Raw genomic sequence first — 21,308 nt, forward strand, 5'->3', positions numbered from 1 at the left:
GTAAATGGTATCCGCTTGTTGGAGATGGTCATTGCCTGGCGAATTTGTAATGTAAATGTTTTTGCCATTTATAAACCCAAATCTGGATATTGTTCAGATCATGCAGCATTTGGACATGGACTGCTTCTGTATTTGAAGAGTTGTGAACGTGCTGAACATTGTGCAATCATCAGTGAACATCCCCACTTCTAACCTTATGATGAGGGAAGGCCATTGATGAAGCAGTAGAAGACGGTTGAACCTATGACACTATCCAGAGGAACTCCTACAGAGATCTCCTGGAGCTGAGGTGACTGACCTCCAACAACCACATTCACAACTTGTTTTGAGCCAAATTTGAGTCCAACCAGTGGAAAGCTCTCCCTTTGATTCCTATTGACTTCTGTTTTGCTAGGACCCTGTCATACCACACTAGGTTAAGTGCACCTTGATGTCAAGGGCTATCTCTCTGGGCTCACCTCTGAAATTCAGCTTTTTTGTCCATGTTTGAACAAGGCTGAAATAAGGTCAGGAGCTGAGTAGCCCTCGCACAACCCAAACTGAGCATCAGTAAGTAGTTATTGTTGAGTAAGTACCATTTAATATTACTCCTGATGACCACGTCCATCAATTTACTGATGATCAAGAGCAGGCTGATGGAACAGTCATTGGCCGGGTTGAATTTGTGCTGCTTTTTGGGTACAGAACATATCTGGGTAACTTTCCACATTGCTGGGTAGATATTTATGTTGTAGCTAGAACAGCTTGGTTCAGGGTGCAGAAAATTCTGGAGCACAAATTTTCATTGTTATTGTTGGATTATTGTCAAGGCCCATAGCCTTTGCAGTATCTAGTACTTCTGAGTACTTCTTGGTGTAACATGGAGTGAATCGAACTGGCTAAAGATGAGAAAAAGGACATGAGGCCTTAAGAGGAGGCCAAGGTGGAACATCCACTTGACATTTTGGGACAAAGATGAATGCAAATGCTCCAGCCTTATCTTTTGCACTGATGTGCTGTGCTTCCTTGTCATTGTGATATTTGTGGAACCTTCTCCTCCATTCAGTTGTTTAATTGTTCACTGCTATTCGCAACTAAATGTGGCAGGACTCCAGAAATTCATTGGTTGTGAGTTTGCTTTGTCTATCAATTGCTGCTTTTGCTATCTGGCATGCAAGCAGTCCTGTTTTGTAGCTTCACCAGGTTGACACCTCATTTTTAGGTACAGGTAGTTCTACTATAACACAATGGTTGCGTTCTTGTGCAAATGCACATTATAGAAAAATCACATGACAGAAACAGTGCGTAAAGTATTGGCGATGTAGTCACATTACAGCCAACACACGTTTTAAAAGTTCACACTTTAGAAACAGTGTTCCCAATTCTGTCAATCACGTTACAGTGAATTTGCATTAACAAGATAACGTGAAATAACAGAATGACCTGTATTCCTGGTGCTGCTCCTGGCATGGCCTCCTGCACACTCCGTTGAACCAGGGTTGATCCCCTGGCTTGATGGTAATGGTTGAGTGGGGAATATGCTGAGCCATGAGATCACTGATCGTGCTGGTGTATAATTCTGCTGCTATTGATGGCCCACAGTGCCTTATGGATCACCAGGCTGGAGATGATAGATCTGTTTGAAGTCTGCCACATTTACCACAGTGATAGAGCCACACAGCACAATGAAGAGTATTCTCAAAATGAAGGTGGGGCTTTGCGTCCACTAGGACTGTGGTAGGCGGATTAGTGAGGATGAGATTCTCTCGCTTGTTACTGCATTGTCACCATCAAATCAGTTTTTAATTCCAGATTGTATTCAAATTTTGCCACTTGCCATGGTGGGATTACAAACCACATCCCCAGAGCATTATCCTGGATTTGAGCCTGAGTGATCTTGTGCCAATGCAACTATATCACCGTCTTTCTCAACATGTGAATGTTTTCTCTCTCTGTCTGTCTTTCTCTCTCTGTATTCTATCATGTTTTATACCAAGTCCTGCCTTTTCCCTCTAATGTTCCAAGGATACAGAAACACCTGTGCACATTCTTGCTGTCCACGTAACAAAGGCTATGGTCAGGGTGCTTCTTGATATGGTCTGGCCTGTCGTATACCCTTCAGCCTGAGATGACAAGTGAATGAACCATCTTGGCCTCCTCCTGAAGTCCCCACCATGATGGCTGCCAATCCTCAGGACTGACCACACCCCAAGCTACTTGGTATCACATGAGGAAGCTGAGTCAAAAGAGTTCAATGATCAAAGAGCTGGTTGCTCAACCCAAGAACTCTGCAGGGTTGATGTTCTAGAAGTGTGACCTCACCTCAGCTGGAGGAGAATTTTCAACTGATTTGAAATGAATTTGTGACCATTCATCTGTGTAGCCATTTCCCATCACTATTCTTATGAAAATTCTGATATTATTAGTTTGAGCTTCTACAGCTAGATATCTGAGTGAGATGCAGAAAGCACATGCAGGACACAGGATTGAGCAGAAACAAGATATTAACTTCTAGAGCGAGCATCCCAGGGGATTAAAGATTTTTTTGTTGAAATACGGCATTGCTGGGGGAGAGTCAATTAGTTTATTCCAGCAATATTGACTGTGATCTTCCACATTTAAAATTTCATTACCTTGTTTGGGTGGCTCAGTGGTTAGCACAGCTGTCTCATAACACTAGGGACACCAGTTTGATTCCACCCTCAGGCGACTGTCTGTATGTGTTTGCATGTTCTCCCTGTGTCTGCGTGAGTTTCCTCCAGTCCAAAGATGTGCAGGTTAGATGGATTGGCCATATTAACTTGTCCATAGTGTCCAGGGATGTGCAGGCTAGATGGATGTGGAGGAGTTGGTGTTGGACTGGGGTGGACAAAGTTAAAAATCACACAACACCACGTTATAGTCCAACAGGTTAATTTGAAAGCACTGCTCCTTCATCAGGTAGAGTAATAAGGTTATGGTAGCGGATTTTAACTTTCCAAACATCGACTGGGACTGCTATAGTGTTAAGTGTTTAGATGGAGAGGAATTTGTTAAGTGTGTACAAGAACATTTTCTGATTCAGTATGTGGATGTATCTACTAGAGAAGGTGCAAAACTTGACCTACTCTTGGGAAATAAGACAAGGCAGGTGACTGAGGTGTCAGTGGGGGAGCACTTTGGGGCCAGCGACCATAATTCTGTTAGTTTTAAAATAGTGATGGAAAAGGATAGACCAGATCTAAAATTTGAAGTTCGAAATTGGAGAAAGGCCAATTTTGACGGTATTAGGCAAAAACTTTCAAAAGCTGACTGGGGGCAGAAGTTCACAGGTAAAGGGACGGCTGGAAAATGGGAAGTCTTCAGAAATGAGATAATGAGAATCCAGAGAAAGTATATTCCTGTTAGGGTGAAAGGAAAGGCTGGTAGGTATAGGGAATGCTGGATGACTAAAGAAGTTGAGGGTTTGGTTAAGAAAAAGAAGGAAGCATATGTCAGTTAAAGACAGGATAGATCGACTGAATCCTTAGAAGAGTATAAAGGCAGTAGGAGTATACTTAAGAGGGAAATTAGGAGGGCAAAAAGGGGACATGAGATAGCTTTGGCAAATAGAATTAAGGAGAATCCAAAGGGTTTTTACAAATACGTTAAGGACAAAAGGGTAAGGGAGAGAATAGGGGGCCCCTTAAAGATCAGCAAGGCTGCCTTTGTATGGAGCTGCAGGAGATGGGGGAGATACTAAATGAGTATTTTGCATCAGTATTTACTGTGGGAAAGGGCATGGAAGATATAGAATGCAGGAAAATAGATGGTGACATCTTGAGAAATGTCCATATTACAGAGGAGGAAGTGCTGGATGTCTTGAAATATATAAACGTGGATAAATCCCCAGGACCTAATCAGGTGTACTCTAGAACTCTGTGAGAAGCTAGGGAAGTGATTGCTGGACCTCTTGCTGAGATATTTGTATCATCGATAGTCACAGGTGAGGTGCCAGAAGACTGGAGGTTGGCAAACGTGGTGCCACTGTTTACGAAAGGTGGTAAGGACAAACCAGGGAACTATAGACTAATGAGCCTGATGTCAGTGGTGGGCAAGTTGTTGGAGGGAATCCTGAGGGACAGGATGTACATTTATTTGGAAAGGCAAGGACTGATTAGGGATAGTCAACCTGGCTTTGTGCGTGGGAAATTATGTCTCAGAAATGTGATTGAGATTTTTTGAAGAAGTAACAAAGATGATTGCTGAGGGCAGAGCGGTTGGCATGATCTATATGGACTTCAGTAAGGCATTCAACAAGGTTCCCCCTGGGACACTGGTTAGGAAGGTTAGATCTCACGGAATACAGGGAGAACTAGCCATTTGGATACAGAAGTAGCTCAAAGGTAGAAGACAGAGAGTGGGGGAGGTGGGGTGGTTGGTGGGGGTTGTTTTCCTGTGATCACTGGAATGCCACAAGGATTAATGCTGGGTCCACTACTTTTATTCATTTATATAAATGGTTTGGATGTGAACATAAGAGGTGTAGTTAGTAAGTTTGCAGATGACACTAAAATTGGAAATGACGTGGACAGCGAAGAAGGTTACCTCAGCTTACAATAGGATCTTGATTAGATGGGTCAGTGGGCTGAGAAGTGGCAGATGGAGTTTAATTTAGATAAATGCGAGGTGCTGCATTTTGGAAAAGCAAACCTTAGCAGGACTTATACACTTAATGATAAGGTCCTAGGGAGTGTTGCTGAACAGAGACCTTGGAGTGCAGGTTCATACTCCTTGAAAGTGGAGTTGCAGGTAGATAGGATAGTGAAGAAGGCGTTTGGTATGCTTTCCTTTATTGGTCAGAGTATTGAGTACAGGAGTTAGGAGGTCATGTTGCAGCTGTGCAGGACATTGGTTAGGCCACTTTTGGAATATTACGTGCAATTCTGGTCTCCATCCTATCGGAAAGACATTGTGAAACTTGAAAGGGTTACAAGGATGTTGCCAGGGTTTGAACTATAGGGAGAGGTTGAATAGGCTGGGACCCCTGGACTGTTGGAGGCTGAGGGGGTGACCTTATAGAGGTTTATAAATTCATGCAGGGCACGGATAGGATAAATAGACAAGATCTGTTCCCTGGGGTGGGGGAATCCAGAAGTAGAGGGCATAGGTTTAGGGTGAGAGGGGAAAGATATAAAAGAGACCTAAGGGGCAACTTTTTCACCCAGAGTGTAGTGCGTGTATGGAATGAGCTGCCAGAGGATGTGGTGGACGCTGGTACAATTGCAGCATTTAAGAGGCATTTGGATGTGTATATGAATAGGAAGCGTTTGGAGGGATATGGGCCGGGTGCTGGCAGGTGGGACTAGATTGGGTTAGGATATCTGGTCGGCATGGCTAAGTTGGACCGAAGGGTCTGTTTCCGTGCTGTACATCTCTATGACTCTATGAGGTAGTTGTCGGATATGGGGGAATGTGGGGTTACAGGGATATGGTGGGGGCGAGAGGGGTGAGTCTAGGTGGGATGCTATTCAGAGAGTTGGTGTGAACTTGATGGGCCGCTTGGCCTGTTTTCACACTGTAAGGCTTCTATGTTTAACATACAGATAATGTGTTTTGAGTTTGAACAGATTGAAAACCTGCCTGAACTGAACCTGCTCCTTGAGCCAAAAGAGCTGGATGCTGATCAGGAGGACAGTGGGTGTGTGCTGTCTGAATACTCCCAGCTTTCCTGCGCTGAGACAGAAGATCACAGACCGCAGCTACAAACAAAGGAGTTACTCCAACACCAGAAGCAGGTGGGTGTCACCTTTGCAAACCTCCTCCCCACCCTCCCCACCACCAACCATTATTCCCCTCCCATTCTCCTTGGGCTTGGTTGGTTAGAATTTATCGATCGATGTTTGAAAAAGACCAGCAGATGAGGCTGAGTGGCTTCCATTAGCAGATCAGCAGGTGGATCTTCAGTGAATAAACCTACACCGACTCCTTTCTTTGAGATGTGAAGCCTGCTGCTTTCTTAAAATTGAATTCTTTAGCTTGAACATCATTTTAGCAATTAGCTCGCTCACCTTCCGTGATCTCTCTGGGACACAATCCTCTTATCTAAGAGTGCTAACATGCAGCAATTTGTCTTCACTCAATTTTTCCAACTCATCTGAACCATTTTTTGCTCATTAGATCCCTCACTGTTGTGCTCAGTCCAAATTCCCCACACACTGTGCTTTTTCTAAAGTCTCCCAATGATTATTCTCAAAGTAATTTATTGCGGTTTGAAGCAGTTCACAAATTAGAAGACACAGGCATTGATGTGGGATGCAGTAGCTGAGTTATTTGGGATGTGATTTGTGCTAACTATAATATTACTTGGGAGGATTTTAGGCCTGTACATCCTATAGCACTTCACCAATGTGGCTTTCTTGAAGTCATGGTAGGCAAACAAGACAATTAATTAATAAAGATTGATTGGTTTGATTACAGTGCATGCAAATGCATTTATTTAAATGCTAGAGATGCTGAGAATAGATTTTAAGTAAGCTACTTCAACGACTAAACATTTCAGAACTAGAGAAAATTTGAGCTGTACCAGAACTAGGGGGCAAAATAAGAGGGTATAGATTTAGGACTTAGTTGAGGAAGAATTTCTTCACCCAAAGGGCCGTGAATCTGTGGAATTCCCTGCCCAGGGAAGCAGTGGAGGCAACCGCAATCAATGTTTTTAAGGCAAAATGAGATAGATTTTGAACAGTAAGGGAATTAAGGGTGAAAGTGAGTGGGCAGCTAAGTGAAGCTGAGTCCACAAAAAGATCTGATTTTATTAAATGGTGGAGCAGGCTCGATCAGCCAGATGGCCTCCTCTCGCTCCTATTTCTCATGTTCTGCCATCTCACACCCACACTGGTAAGTGGATTAAACCAATGCCTCATATCACTGTGTCTGATTTGAAAGTGATACCCTCGTTGACTGTCATTTTCCATCTGCAAAAACAGCAGCTGTCAGTGTATATTCACTGCTAAAGCTGCTTTAAAAGCCAGTCTAGGAACGTTTACTCTTCAAATTTCCTCTGTCCATGTTTCCAAACCTACAATTTACACCTTTCTGTAACACATGAGATTGATAGCTTGGTCATTTGGCAAATCAGATGATGTTGCTTATCATATTCGCAATACAGTTTTAGAGTAATTTGAGGCTTAATATGTGGCAAGTGTAGCAGTGATTGGGAGGAACAGGTGATATTCGATCTGTGGTTCAAAAACTCTCTACCGTGGGGGTTTTCCCTTGGTCTAATTGTCTGATTAGGATCTGTAATTAATGAAGATTAACTGCCATCAGGAGTCAATGATTCTATTAACATTGTATCTGGAATTTACCATAATGGCAGATGGCGGACAAGACTCAACAAAAACAGAAATTAAAGTTCAGTTCTGAAAAACTTTATCTCTGCTTTCTCTCCCCACGTGCTGTCAGATCTGCTGAGTTTTTCCAGCAATTTCTAATTTTATTTCAGATTTCTTTTGGCGTTTTGTTTGGACAAGATGCATCTGGCTTTCTTCTTGCATGTCTCGTGTGGTTATTAGTTTAGACACCACGTGTAAAAGAACCAAGGGATGGCAAGGACATAGAATGGGTGAGGTGGTAACAATACCCATCTCCAAGAGTAGTTTCATAGCACCATTACATAATAAACCGGTTGTATCCTGAAGGACATATCTGCCCGTCTGGGCCTGTGCAGGTGAGGAAAGCGCCAACGTGAGGGCAAAATATACTAGACCTCATTCTCATTGAAGCTCCTCACGGCTGAGTTAATCGAATGGTCGATTGACTTGTGTTATGGGAGCAGGAAAATTGAGTCAAGGCCACAGTCAGCTCAGCCACGACCTTATTGAATGGTGGAGCAGGTTCAATGGGCCAGATACCTTCCTCTTGCTCCAGTTCTTTCATGTTCTCAAAGACCTAACCGCCTTAGGTGCATCTGTCTGTGACAGTAAGAGTGACCACAGCAAATCCCTTATAGAGACGCAATCTCAGGATGGTATCCTGCGTCATCATCACTACATGTGGCACCACCACAATGCCAAATGGATTGGTTTCAGAATGGATCTAGCAGCACCAGACTGGGAATCCATGTGGTATTATGTGTCATCATTAGCAGCAATGTTGTATTTCATCAGAATCTGTGGTTGAATACCTCATATCCCATATCTTTCTCACTCTACCATTGCCATTAAGCCTGGTCCAGTGAGGAGTTAGGAAGTCAGCAGCACAAAAACTTGCAAATGAGGTGTCAATCTGGTGAAGCTACAACACTGAACCAACTGTACAAGCTGAACAACTTGCGATACAGCTGAGCGTCCCAGGGTTAGATCTAAGCTCTGCAGTCCTGCCACATGCAGCCATGAATGTGGTGCAAAGCTAAACGTAAAAAAAGATTGTCCACAACTATCTGTATCCCCAGCACATAAATACCGAAATTGGGGCTGAAGCATTTGCAAGTACCTTCAGCCTGAGGTGTCAAGTGAATGAACATCTTGGTCTTCTCCTGAGGTTGCCAACATAATGGAATGCCAATCCCAACAGACTACTCACAATCACCAGCAAACTCATGGAAAGGGACATCAACAGTTTTATCAAGCAGCACTTGCTCAACTATAAGCTTCTCACTGATGTGTTGCAGGACTACTGAGCTCCTGACTTCATTACAGAGTTGTCCCAAACGTATATAAGTGAGCTGAAATCCAGAGGTAGGTTAAAGTGACTGCCCTTGACATCAAGGCAGCATTCAACCAAGTGTGGCATGAAGAGCTGTAGCAAAAGTGGAATAAATGGCAATAGGGGGAAAGCTCTCCATTGGTTAGAGTAGGAAGTTGATTGTGGTTATTGGAGGTCAGGCATCACAACTTCAGGGTGTCTGTGCAAGGATTCCTCAGGATAGTGTCCTAGACCCAACTCTCAACAGCTGCTTCAACAATGACCTCTTTTTTATGATATTGTCAGAAGTCAAAATGTTTAATGATATTTGCTCAATGTTCAGCATATTTACTGACTTCGCAACTACTGAAGCAGTCTGTTATAGTGTCAGTTATTTAACTTAAGCTAATAACTGGGCTGATAAATGACCTGTAACACTCACTCTGCGCAAGTGCCAAGCGATGACCATCTCCAGTAAGAGACAATCTAACCATCTTCCCATGATATTAGAATCACTGAATGCCCCAGGATCTAAATCCCACCATGGCAGACAATGGGATTTGAAGTTTAAAAATATGCCTGCTATAAAATAAAATCTAGTGATGACCACTTTTGATTGTTGTAAAAACCCATCTGGTTCACTGATGTCCTTTCGGGAAGGAAATCTGTTATCTTCACCTAGACTGACCTACATATGACTCCAGACCCACACTAATGTAGTTGACACTTAGCTTCTGTCTGATTGGCCTAAGAAGCCATTCAGTTGTATAAACCCACGAAAAGGAATGACACCAGACAGAACACCTAGCATTGACCTAGGCACCAGAAATGACAGTGGCAATGTCAGCCCTGTCAACTCTAAAGAAATATCATTACAAATTTCTGGGGTTAGTGCCAAAACTGGAAGAGCTGTCTCACAAACTAGTCAAGTAACAGCCTAACATAGTCATACTCACCGAATCATACCTTTACAGACAATGTCCCAGACACTACCATTGCCATCCCTGGATTCATCCTCTCCATCTGGCAGAAGAAACACTCAGATACTGTGGACCATAAGCAGCAGAATCATACTCCAACACAATCTGCGACTTCATAGCCAGGCATACATATGATTAGCATGAAGCCAGAGGATTCACCCTGGTTCAGTAAAGAGTGTAGCTGGAAATGTGTTGCTGGAAAAGCGCAGCAGGTCAGGCAGCATCCAGGGAACAGGAGAATCGACGTTTCGGGCATAGGCCCTTCTTCAGCACCTGCAGACCTCACTTTCTCCTCAGTAAAGAGTGTAGGAGAGCATGCCAGTAGCGACGTAAAATACCATCTATAGCACTGAATATTTGTAGTCTAAAACATCACGCACCCTTAGCCAAATTTTACCAGTGCAGCCGCAACCCTGGCATCTACCCGACAATGTGGGAAACAGCCCAGCAATATCCTGAACACAAAGCAGCAAGACATATCCAACCTGGCCAATGACAGCCCCATCAGTCTATTGATTATCAATAAATTGATGAGAAGGGTTATTAACAATGTTTCCAACCAACACTTGCTTTGCAATACCTTGCTTGCTCAAGCTCATTTTGGGCTCCAGTCGAGCCTTTCAGCTCCTGACCTTATTAAGCTTTGGTTCAAACATGTACAGAAGAGCTGATTTCCAGAGGGAGGAAAGGGTGACTGCACTTGACATCAAGGTCTTGTTTAACCCAGTGTGACATCAATGAACCCTGGCCAAACAAGTCAATGGGAATCAAGGGCAAATCCTCCTCTGGATGTAGTCATATTTTCCACATGGGAAGGTGACTGTGTTTGGGTTGAGGTCAGTTATCTCAGCTCCAGGGCACTGCAGGAGTTCCTCAAGGGAGTGACCTAGGCCCAACCATCTTCAGCTGCTTCATCAATAACCTTCTTTCAATCAGAAGGTAATTTGTAAGAAGAGGGGAGGTTTGATGATTCTACAATATTCAGCACAATTCACAATTCCTCATATACTGAATCAGTCCTTGTCCAAGTGGAACAAGACCTAAGCAATATCCAGTTCTGATGAAGAGTCACCAGACTTGAAATGTTAATTCTGCTTTCTCCCCTCAGATGTTGCCAGACCTGTTGAGTTTCTCTTAGCAGTTTCTGTTTATGTTTCAGACAATATGCACATTTGGACTGATGAGTGGCAAGTAACATTCTTGCCACACAATGCCAGACAATGGCCTTAGAGTCATAGAGATGTACAACATGGAAATAGACCTTTCTGTCCAACTCATCCATGCTAACCAGATATCCTAAATTAATCTAGTTCCATTTGCCAGCATTTAGCCCATATCCCTCCAAACCCTTTCTATTCATGTGCCCATCCAGATGCCATCTCTAATAACAAAAAAATTAGCAGTCACTGTTTAATATTCAATAGGATTACCTATTGATGGATCCCCTACCATCAACATGGGTGTTACCATTGACAAGAAACTTACCTGAACTAGTTATATAAATACTGTGGCTACAACAGCAGGTCAGTCATAGAGTTACTCTGACCAATAAAGGAAGCATTTCCAAATGCCTTCTTCACTAACCTATCTACCTGCCACTCCACTTTCAAGGAGCTATGAACCTGCATTCCAAGATCTCTTTGTTCAGCAACACACCCTATGAGCTTACCATTAAGTGTATAAGTCCTGCTAAGATTTGCTTTCCCAAAATGCAGCACCTCGCATTTATCTGAGTTAAACTTCATCTGCCACCTCTCAGCCCACTGGCCCATCTGATCAAGAACCCATTGTAATCTGAGGTAATCTTTGATGTCCACTACACCTCCAATTTTGGTGTCATCTGCAAACTTACTAACTATACCTTCTGTGCTGGGATAGCAATCCTGCAGCAAATAACACATCTCACAAACCTGTCCATCATCTGCAAGACACAAATCATGGGTGTGATGGAATACAAGACTTCTGCTTTTTTAACAATTGTAGCATTTCAAATTCCAATTCAGTTCTAAAAATTGGCAATATGTTGTCTCTTACATTGTACTTTCACTCCCTCACACACTAGCAGCACTATACACCCTCTCCAAGACACATTGTAGAAATTTGGCAGTACCTTCCCAGTCCATGTCCACTACCATCTAGAAAAACAAGAGCAAGTAGACACTACTGACATTCCCCTTAATTTTGCTTTCTTCTGTGGAGATCTCTGATGTCCGTGCACAGCAGTGGCTTCTTAAACAGGAATACTGGGATCAATGTCAGCACGCCAGTCACCATGTGGCTGCTTTGGAAGCTTTGTTGCCATTCTGTCAATGTCACTGGATGAAAATCCTGGAACTTTCTCCCTACATCCCATGGACTGCAGTGATTCAGGATGGTGGCTCATTACAGCCTTCACAAGTCCCATCAGAGATAACCATTAAATGCTGGCCCAGTCAGCAACAACCACATCCCATGAACAAATGAAAAAGAGGAGTAGAGAGGTCAAGGGTACACAAACCATTAATGGCAGTGATGCAGGTGAATAAGGCCAGTAACAAAAAGAAACACAAAATTAAACTTCATTGCTCAAGGTATTCAGTTGAAAAGCAGAGCCTGTGTTAGCTTCTTTAGACCTCACTTGGAGTGCTGTGAATGGTTCTGCTGTCCATGTTAAGACAGTGTTGACATAAGAAGGTGAAGCAAAGATTTACCTTGAATCACACCATTTTAGTACATTATCTGAGTTAGCCAAGTCTAATATTCCAATATGCGCCACTTCCAAACCCATGACCACTTCCATCTAGAAGGGCAAAGGCAGCAGATACAAGAGAACACCACCACCTTCAAGTTCCCTTCCAAGACACTCACCATCCTGACTTGGAAACATGTCACTGTTCCTTCACTGTGGCTGGGTCAAAATCCTGGAATTCTCTCCCTGATGGCATTGTGGGTCAACCCACAGCAGGTGGACTGCAGTGGTTCAAGAAGGCAGCTCACCACCACCTCCTCAAGGGCAACCAGGGACGGGTGATAAATGCTGACCAGCCAGTGACTTCCACATCCTGCAAATTATTTTTTTTTTAAATCATGTAAACATGAGGAATGATAGTTGGCTCCAATCAGCTGGTGTAGTTGGTGCCAGTCAGTGAATATCATTTACCATCAACATTCCTATTACAGTTCATTAAGGAGCAAAGAATGCAGTAAATTCAATTAGTGGTGATTGAAACAGATGACAAGCATTACAAGAGTGCCCACGTATCCTCCATGATCAGTCAGTGAACTGTTCAAATATTCTTAAATGTTGCACACTGGAAGTGTGAAGTGAAACAACTTCTGCAAGTACTTCTGTGGAATGAGATGAGCAGCAACACACTGAAATAAAACAAGGTTGAAAGGTAGATTTTGAGCCATTGACCTGTGTAGGGATTATTATTTGCAAGTAGCTGCATCTTGTTTTAATGGGGAGAGCTAACTCTTATGTTGTACAAGGCAATCTCCCCACATCACTATCGCCATCACCATCAAATCTCAGCCCTGACCCAGCAACCATAATAATGCTATTAGGTGGGGGTTTGTTTTGGTTTTAAAACAAAACCCAAATGCTAGCATTTGTTTTAAACGTTATTTGTATCACAGCAAGCTCTTTGTTTTTCTCTAACCCATTGCTTAACATCAATTCTGTCTGGTCCAAAGAGAGGAAAGCAAAACCTGCCAACTTTTACAGGCAACGGAGCAGAAAAACAAGCTCAAAGCTTGTGTCCCGATTGCTCATAGTTCCATTATAACCAACGGGGAGAAGTGGTGGGATGCAATTAAAAGCAGAATGTTTCAATAGCTGTGTGTACATGTTGGCCCATTAGTCATTTAGTTAAACTCAATTGTACACAGTTCTTTGCGTTGAGAGCCGATATTCTGAGGAACTTTTAAGAAAACGGAGGTGGTTTGCTTTCTTTAAGAGGGTGATCGAATATCAAATTTGAAGATGATGAAGGAAGCCAATTTTATCCAGACGATTGTTTGCCATTGTAAAGGCTTCAGGTGCCAGTAGTCATTAATAGTAAGAAAAGAAGCATTGTGACATTAAATAAGATGTTACACTTTTGGAATAGCTAACTTGAGAAAATCATCAAATGAGTATGCAACGCAATTAGATGAGTTTCTGGCTCATTGTTGTCTGGCTTCCCTCACTGGCCACTTATTCCCCATCTCCAACCCCATCAGATCATTCACAGTTCTGCTGCCTCACTCACTCATTACGTCTTTTCGCTCGAGATTAGGCAATGCTGGGCTCCTCCTTATCTATGTAAATATCTCCAGCTCTATAAAACTTCAGTGCCCATCCCCCTCCAAATTCTGAGTTCTCATATATATTTGATTTCAGTTGCTCCACAGTGGCCACGCTTTCAGCTGATCAGACCCTCTGCTCTGGTCTCTATTCCTTTCTTTCCTTCTTTTAAGGTGTTTCCATGACCAAGACTCTTGTCATCTCTTACACTATACCCTACTGTCTCTCAGAATCAGACTTTGATAACATTCCCTTGAAATGCTTTGAAACCATAAGTTAAAAGAATCATATAAAAGGAACTTTGTAAATTGTTGTGCTCTGGCAAGGTGTGACGACATGTCTGGAGGGTATGGCTAAGATTAATCGAAAAGGGAGATACTTATTGGCCTCAATATTTCTGGGGGTATGAGATAGTCAAAGTAGTCCACAATCCTACAAAGACTGAGGAGCCATGGAACTTAGCGCTTTTTTATTTTCCTCAGTCACAGATGAGTACGTCGCTGGCTGGGCCAGCATTTATTGCCCATCCCTAATTGCCCAGCAGTGGGTCTGAAGTCACACGTAGGCCAGACTAGGTAAGTTTCCTTCCCTAAAAGACATTAGTGAAGCAGATGGGCTTGTCCTAACAATCGACAATCAATTAGTGATCATCATTAGACCCTTAATGCCAGATTTTTATTGAATTCAAGTGCCACCAGGCAGCAGTTGAACATTACCTGGGTCACTATATTGACTAGATAACTGAAAACAAAAAGTTCTGGAAATCACAGTGGGTCAGGTATCCTCCTTGGAGAGTGAATAAGCTAATACTTTGCGTCTAGATGACTGTTCTATCAAGATTCACAACATTAGCTTGCTGTCTCTCCACGGATGCTGCCTGACTCACTGTGATTTCCAGCATTTTTTTGTTTTCAATACAGATTCCAGCGTCTGCAGTAATTTGCTCCTGGACCATCCATAATGCTACTAGGTCATTGCCTCCCCGAATAGCAGTTCTTCATATAATTATTTGGATCCTTTCCCTGTTTAACAGTTGGCCAAATGAACAGGCTTAAGAGTTGGCAGTTGGTAGTCCTCGGGGCAACTGTGTGGCATTTGGGAGGGATTAGATTGATGGTGAGAATAGGGTAGAACGCATAGAACTGGAGGCAGTGACAGAGAGCAGAGTAATTGAGCATCAAAAGCAGAGAGATGGGCCCCAGTCAGCAGGGAAAGGATAACGGGTTCTTTGAAACAGCAATAGGAAAGGCCCAGTGCCTCCTGCCTGCCTCTTCGTTGTCAGTTCAACCCCTTAGAAACATAGACTGCAGCTGGGAATTTTAAACTGAGCTCCCAGTTACACTGTGGAGGACCAGTTTAAATATGACAATGAGGAGTCCTGTCTCTCCATGTCAGGTCACTTAGATGCCATGATATCAGTGCAAGTACACAGGTTAGACTCATGCTGTTGTGGGGTGGGAGGGAGTGGATAGCTGCTGCCTGCAAATTAAAATGTGCTTTTTCCTGACAAGAGTTTGAAATATTTGAGAAGATATCATACTGGAGGGCCATGATCTCAAGACAGAGTGACATTGCCTTGCTAAAAGGCATCTGCAGTAACCTAGGAAGCTGCTGTGTCCATAACTATTGCGCAGTTTGACAGTGAATGAATTGTTGTAGGCCAAAGCTTATTAGCATGGCGTGAGAGGAGATCACTTCCAGTGAAAGCTTGGTCTCCTCCTCCCTCACGTGCTACCTGACCACTTTCGCTTCCTGGTCTAATCAGTGCCCAAGAGACATCAGCAGAATCAGAGCCACCAAACTGCTCTTCCGTCCTATAAATGCCTGCTTACATAAACTTTATTTACCTGACAGCAGTTGTTGTGGTGGTGCCCAATTCTAAACATATCCTGATGAGTCACAGAACTGGATTTCAGAAAGGTTTGTGCTGACAGTGAACACATAAATGTTGTCCTGACTTCATACTGTACAGGACGGCCAACATTGCTGCCAGATGATTGACAGATGGCTGAGGTAGTTTGAAGTAGACTCGGACGAGATCCCTTGGAAGTATTTCTGCTTTGCTTGCACTCCCCGGGATTAACTTGTGATTGATGGTTTCTGCTGTGACCTAATCACAGTTGAAGCGAGTGTGCTGGCCTTCATACGACACTGACAGCAGCTGGTTCAAACTGCACATAGAAACCAATCCCAATCTGAGAAATGAGGTTACAATACAGGTTGTTTCTGGAGGCAAACCTCGCCCCTTATGTCCTGAAGGTGTTGTTTCTTCTGATGAGGTGCACTTCAACCTCTGACTGTGATCCTAGAGGTAGCCTGAACCGGTCACCATAACTGATGCAAAAGCCAAATGCTACGGTAGAAACAGAGAAGTTTGGAAATACTCAGCAGGTCCGGCAATATCTGCAGAGATAAAGCCCACACAAACATTTCAGATTGATGACCATAGCTATAACATTGCCTATTTTTTTTCACTATCTGCAAACACTGCCTGATTTGCTGAGTATTTCCAGCACTCCCTGTTTTGCCATCACTGTTACTCACATGAACTTCAATAGTAAATATGAACTCATGTTGTGTCACTGCTAAGCTTGATTCTGTCTCGTCTGGTGTGCGAATGCACTGACACTACTAAACAGCAGAGGAGGTGATGGCCTAGTGGTATTGTCACTAGACTATTAATCTAGAAATCCAGGTGATGTTCTAGAAATCCAGGTTTGAATCCTGTCATGGCTGATAGTGGAATCTGAATTTAGCAAAAAATCTGGAATAAAGATTGTAATGATGGATGTAGGTTTGCTCGCTGAGCTGGAAGGTTCATGTTCAGATGTTTCATCACCGCACTAGGTAATATCTTCAGTGAGCCTCCGGACGAAACATTGCTGATGTTTCCTGCTTTCTATCGGGACTTGAACCTGATTTACCACACCACACCCCCCACAACCACCACCACCACCACCACCCCCTGAGAAAAAGAACAGGAAATAACATCACCAACCCAAAGAAACCCAAACATATAAATAGAAAGCAGGAATCATCAGCAATGTTTCGTCCGGAGGCTCACTGAAGATATTACCTAGTGCGGTGATGAAACATCTGAACATGAACCTTCCAGCTCAGCGAGCAAACCTACATTCAGAACCTCAACCTGAGCTACAAATCTTCTCAAAACTCACTAAGCATGATGATAACTGTGAAACTATTGACAATTGTCAGTGAGACAAGCCCATGTTCTTTACAGAAGGAAATAGCTGTCTTTACCTGGTGTGACCTGCATGGGACTCCAAGTGGTTGACTCTGGGCAATTAGGGACGACAAAGAATACTGGTCAAGCTAGTTTGGTCCACACCCTGTGGATGAATCATTTTAAAAAAAGGAAGCAGCAGTATCTCTGTCCCTAACGCAGAAGAGGCTGAGACAGTTGCCATGGATGAATGTCAGATAATTTAGGCCAGACCCTCTTGGTCCTGATCAGCTACTAACAGATTAATTCCCAATCCCATCAAGGAAACCCATGAGAAAGTGTGATTTTTAAAAAGAAAGGTATATGTTTACTCTACTTCTACCTAAGGGTACTGCCATTGGAATGATTGAACGATACAGGACAGAAGGGATCCACTTGATCCATGGAACAGGGACAGACCACAAGGTGTCTCAGGCCTACTCTACCATTCTCTAAAATCATGACTGTCTACATCTACACTTTCTGTACCTCCCCACACATATCCCTGCATCCCCTTAGTGTCCAAAACTCTATCAATCTCAACCTTGACTCAGACTGAGCATCTACAGCCCTCCAAAGAGTCACCATCCTTTGAGTTAAGAAATTGCTCTTTGTTTCATCTGAAATATTTGACCCCAATCCTGGAGCTATTAACAGAATTTGTGGTGGGTTCCTTAGTGAGGCCATTATGTGTGTTCCAGTTTTTTATTGCCAGTCCTGGCAGTGGCTATTTTAACATGGTAACATTGTGGTAGCTGATAACCAATTGGGCTCCAGTGAGACATAACTACAGTCAAAGAAAGTCAGCGTGGATTTTCCAATCAGGTTCTTGTACCACTAGGGCCAGTTTAGTGTCTGGAAGTAGACACCTCTCAGGGGGGATGGGGACCTGTCAAAATAAATCTGCATTCAGAATCCCTGCTGGGTGAACACTTGTCTCGTGCTAGACACTCAATCCCCTAAACATCTACACTGTAAAACCCTCTCTGAATGTGAGGTTCCTGCTGTTGGCTGGAACAATGTGTAAACTAACTCCCTGCTCTGCATTTTCACATTATCTTGTACTTCCTTTATTTTAAATATCACCACTCCAATATCGTTCTTCAGAATTAAGTTGCTCTTGATTTGCCTGTCCTTGCGTTTTTAAATAGTTCAATCCAATTTCCTGCGTGACAGGGAAAACAAAATTAATCTTGGTTTTCCTGCCACTGTCAGCTCAGGAATTCCACTGATGGAGCATCTCCCAGCTCCTGAGGTCCTTGCTAGATGCTTTGATTAAGCTCCTATGGTCTGATTCCAGGCTGTGATAGGGGCTGTGATACTCCATGCTTCCTTAGCTAATGTGGCAGTTTGCCAAAGTTGCAATGGACGAGTGAAACTACTCAGGTCACAGCGGTAATAAAGTGAAATTTCTTCAGCTCATGATGATGTCTGATTGTTTCTGCTCTCCTTTCCTGGAGTTGCTGTTTTCCTACTGATCCTCAGGGCAGTAGATGCAGTGAGGTATCTCCTCAAAGCCATCCTGGGCTTTTTGAGAAACATGATTGCGGTTACTACCAGGGAAAGCACCCTGTCCCATCATTGGCTTATTTGGTTTATTGCTGTCACACGTACCTAAGTACAGTCAAAAGTTTTGTTTTGCGTGCAGTATAGGCAGATCATTATATACAAGGACATACAGATCATAGGGTGATTGAACAAAGCGAGGCATGTACATCTATGGCTGCACAGGAGGTGTACAAAAAGCAAGATCAACATTAGATTTGAAATTGGAGGGGTCCATTCAGCAGTCTAATAACAGCGGGGAAAAAGCTGTTCTCGAACCTGTTGGTACATGTGTTTAAGCTTTTGTATCTTCTGCCTGTTGGAAGAGATTATAACTCGGGTGACAGGGGTCTCTGGATGCTGCCTTTCCACAGCAACAAGAAGTGTAGATGGAAACAGTAGGTGGAAGACTCACTTTTGTGATAGTCTGGGCTATGTTCACAGCCTTCAGGAGTTTCTTACCATCTTGGGCAGAGCAGTTGCCGTACCAAACTGTGGCGCACCCAGTTAGAATGCTTTCTATAGTGCATCTGTAAAAGTTGGTGAGGGTCCTTATGGACATGCTGAATTTCCTTAGCCTCCTGAGGAAGGAGAGGTATTGTTATGCCTTCTTGACCATCACATCGATGTGGGTTGTCCAGGACAGGTTGTTGGTTATCAGTTGCACTGATGTAGATGAGGGCGTATCCTCCTCCTTCCTTCCTAAAGTCAATGATCAGCTTCTTTAGTTTTGCTGACATTAAAGTGAGATTGTTGTCTTTGCACTGTGATATCAAGCATTCTATTTCTTTCCTGTATTTGGTCTCATCAGAATTGTCTCATCTGCTGTTTGCACACGTGGCAAGGGGAATAATTCAAACCATACCCATCCCTTGAGAAATTATCATAATTGGGTGAATACTGATATTGGGTCCCAAGCAGTTTTAATGTAAGCTCATTCCACCCAAACTCAATAGAGTTTCCTAGGAGAAAGTGAGGACTGCAGATGCTGGAGATCAGAGCTGAAAAATGTGTTGCTGGAAAAGTGCAGCAGGTCAGGCAGCATCCGAGGAGCAGGAGAATCGATGTTTCGGGCATAAGCCCTTCTTCAGGAATGCCCTTCCTGGAGAAGGGCTTATGCCCGAAACGTCGATTCTCCTGCTCCTTGGATGCTGCCTGACCTGCTGCGCTTTTCCAGCAACACATTTTTCAGCTCAGTAGAGTTTCCACCCAACGAGTTCAGTTTAAAAAAAAAACCCCATTGGCTCTAGTTTGTCATTCTAATCCCCAATAATTTCAGTTTACCAATGCACTCACGAAATCCCGAATATTGGTACCGTTCATTTCTGAGGGAATAAGAGTACGGAATCAGGATGGTTTTACTGAAACTATGCAAGGAACATATCAGACCACAGCTGGAACGCAGTTCTTGGGTTCCTTATCCATCTAGAGAAAGTTCACTAGGCTGATACCAGGTATGGAGGACTGTAAATGTTGGAATATCGAAGATTGTGGGGCAACCTTAGTGAAACATACAGGATTCATAGCAGGGGTAGAAAGTTTAGGACCAGAAGGCATAATCTCGGCACTGCCCTTTTGAACTGTCCTACCTATCCATTTTCCTTCCTACCTGTCCACTCCACCCTCCCCTTCGACCTATCACTTCCCAGCTACCTTCCCCCCGAACCCAACCCTCCTATCTATCTCTCAATCCCCTCCCCCCATTCCTGATGAAGGGGTTATGCCCGAAACATCGATTCTCCTGCTCCTCGGATGCTGCCTGACCTGCTGTGCTTTTCCAGTGCCACACTATTTGACATAATCTCAAGTAAGGGATCACCCATTTAAGACAGAGGTGAGGAGGAACTTCTTCTCAGAGGATAGTGAGTCTGTGGTATTCTTTAGAGCAGGGGGCAGTCGAGGTTGTATTGTTAAGTAAATTCAAGACTGAGATAGACAAATTTTAATGAGTAAGGGGATCAAAGGTTATGGGGGAAAGGCAGGAAAGTGGAATAGAGGATTTTCAGATTAGCCATAATTTCATTGAATGGCAGAGCAGACTTGATAGGCTGAATGGCCTACATGTGATCTGATGTCTTTAAGATTTTATAATCCGCAAAGTGAGGTGAATTTTCCCATCCCATCACCCAAGAGCGGCCAGGCTATCAACAGAGAGAAAAAAACATCTTCGTGATGATTAACTAATAACCTGACCCTCGGGAGTAGTACAATTCATGCATTCACGCATTAATGTCAATGGCAACACCTAAACCTATTGTAATATTACTTCAAAACAAAAAATACTGGATATCACAGTGGGTCAGGCAGCATCCATGGAGAGAGAGCAACTAATGTTTCGAGTCGAGATGGCTCATCATCAGAACTGAGAGGCGTGGAGGGGAGCACTGTTTATGCAATAGTTGGGGGAGGGGTATGGATTTTATGCTGGGGGAAGAAAGGATGTTGATAGTTCAGATTAAGTGATCAGGATGTGAGAATGGCAGAACAATGGTGTGTCTAACTGCCAGGTTGGATTAACCAGAGGGTCCCATTGGAATGGTGGGAGGGGAAAGGGGACATTGTGGCAGAGAATGTAACAAGTAAAGCTAAAAGAAAGGGAAGGAGTGGGTTCACAATCTGAAGGTGCTGAACTCAATATTGAGTCCAGAAGGTTGTAAACTGCCCAGTT

The 21,308-nt window shown here is 43.3% G+C and overlaps 1 protein-coding gene across 3 annotated transcripts in view; it reads left to right on the plus strand.

Moving 5' to 3' along the window:
• Positions 1 to 21,308, plus strand: part of mtcl1 (microtubule crosslinking factor 1) — a 211,681-nt gene that overhangs the window by 135,251 nt on the left and 55,122 nt on the right. For 2 of the 3 annotated variants that reach the window (XM_043687778.2, XM_043687776.2), the window contains exon 9: positions 5,559 to 5,735. In XM_043687778.2, coding sequence (XP_043543713.2) covers positions 5,559 to 5,735 — 177 coding nt within the window. The remainder of the gene's footprint in view (positions 1 to 5,558; positions 5,736 to 21,308) is intronic. The other variant, XM_043687777.2, reaches the window with a different exon arrangement.

Source organism: Chiloscyllium plagiosum, unplaced genomic scaffold (genome assembly GCF_037043375.1).
Source record: "Chiloscyllium plagiosum isolate Xiang-an unplaced genomic scaffold, Cpla_swu_hap1 HiC_scaffold_4, whole genome shotgun sequence".
Classification (NCBI taxonomy): Eukaryota; Metazoa; Chordata; class Chondrichthyes; order Orectolobiformes; family Hemiscylliidae; genus Chiloscyllium; species Chiloscyllium plagiosum.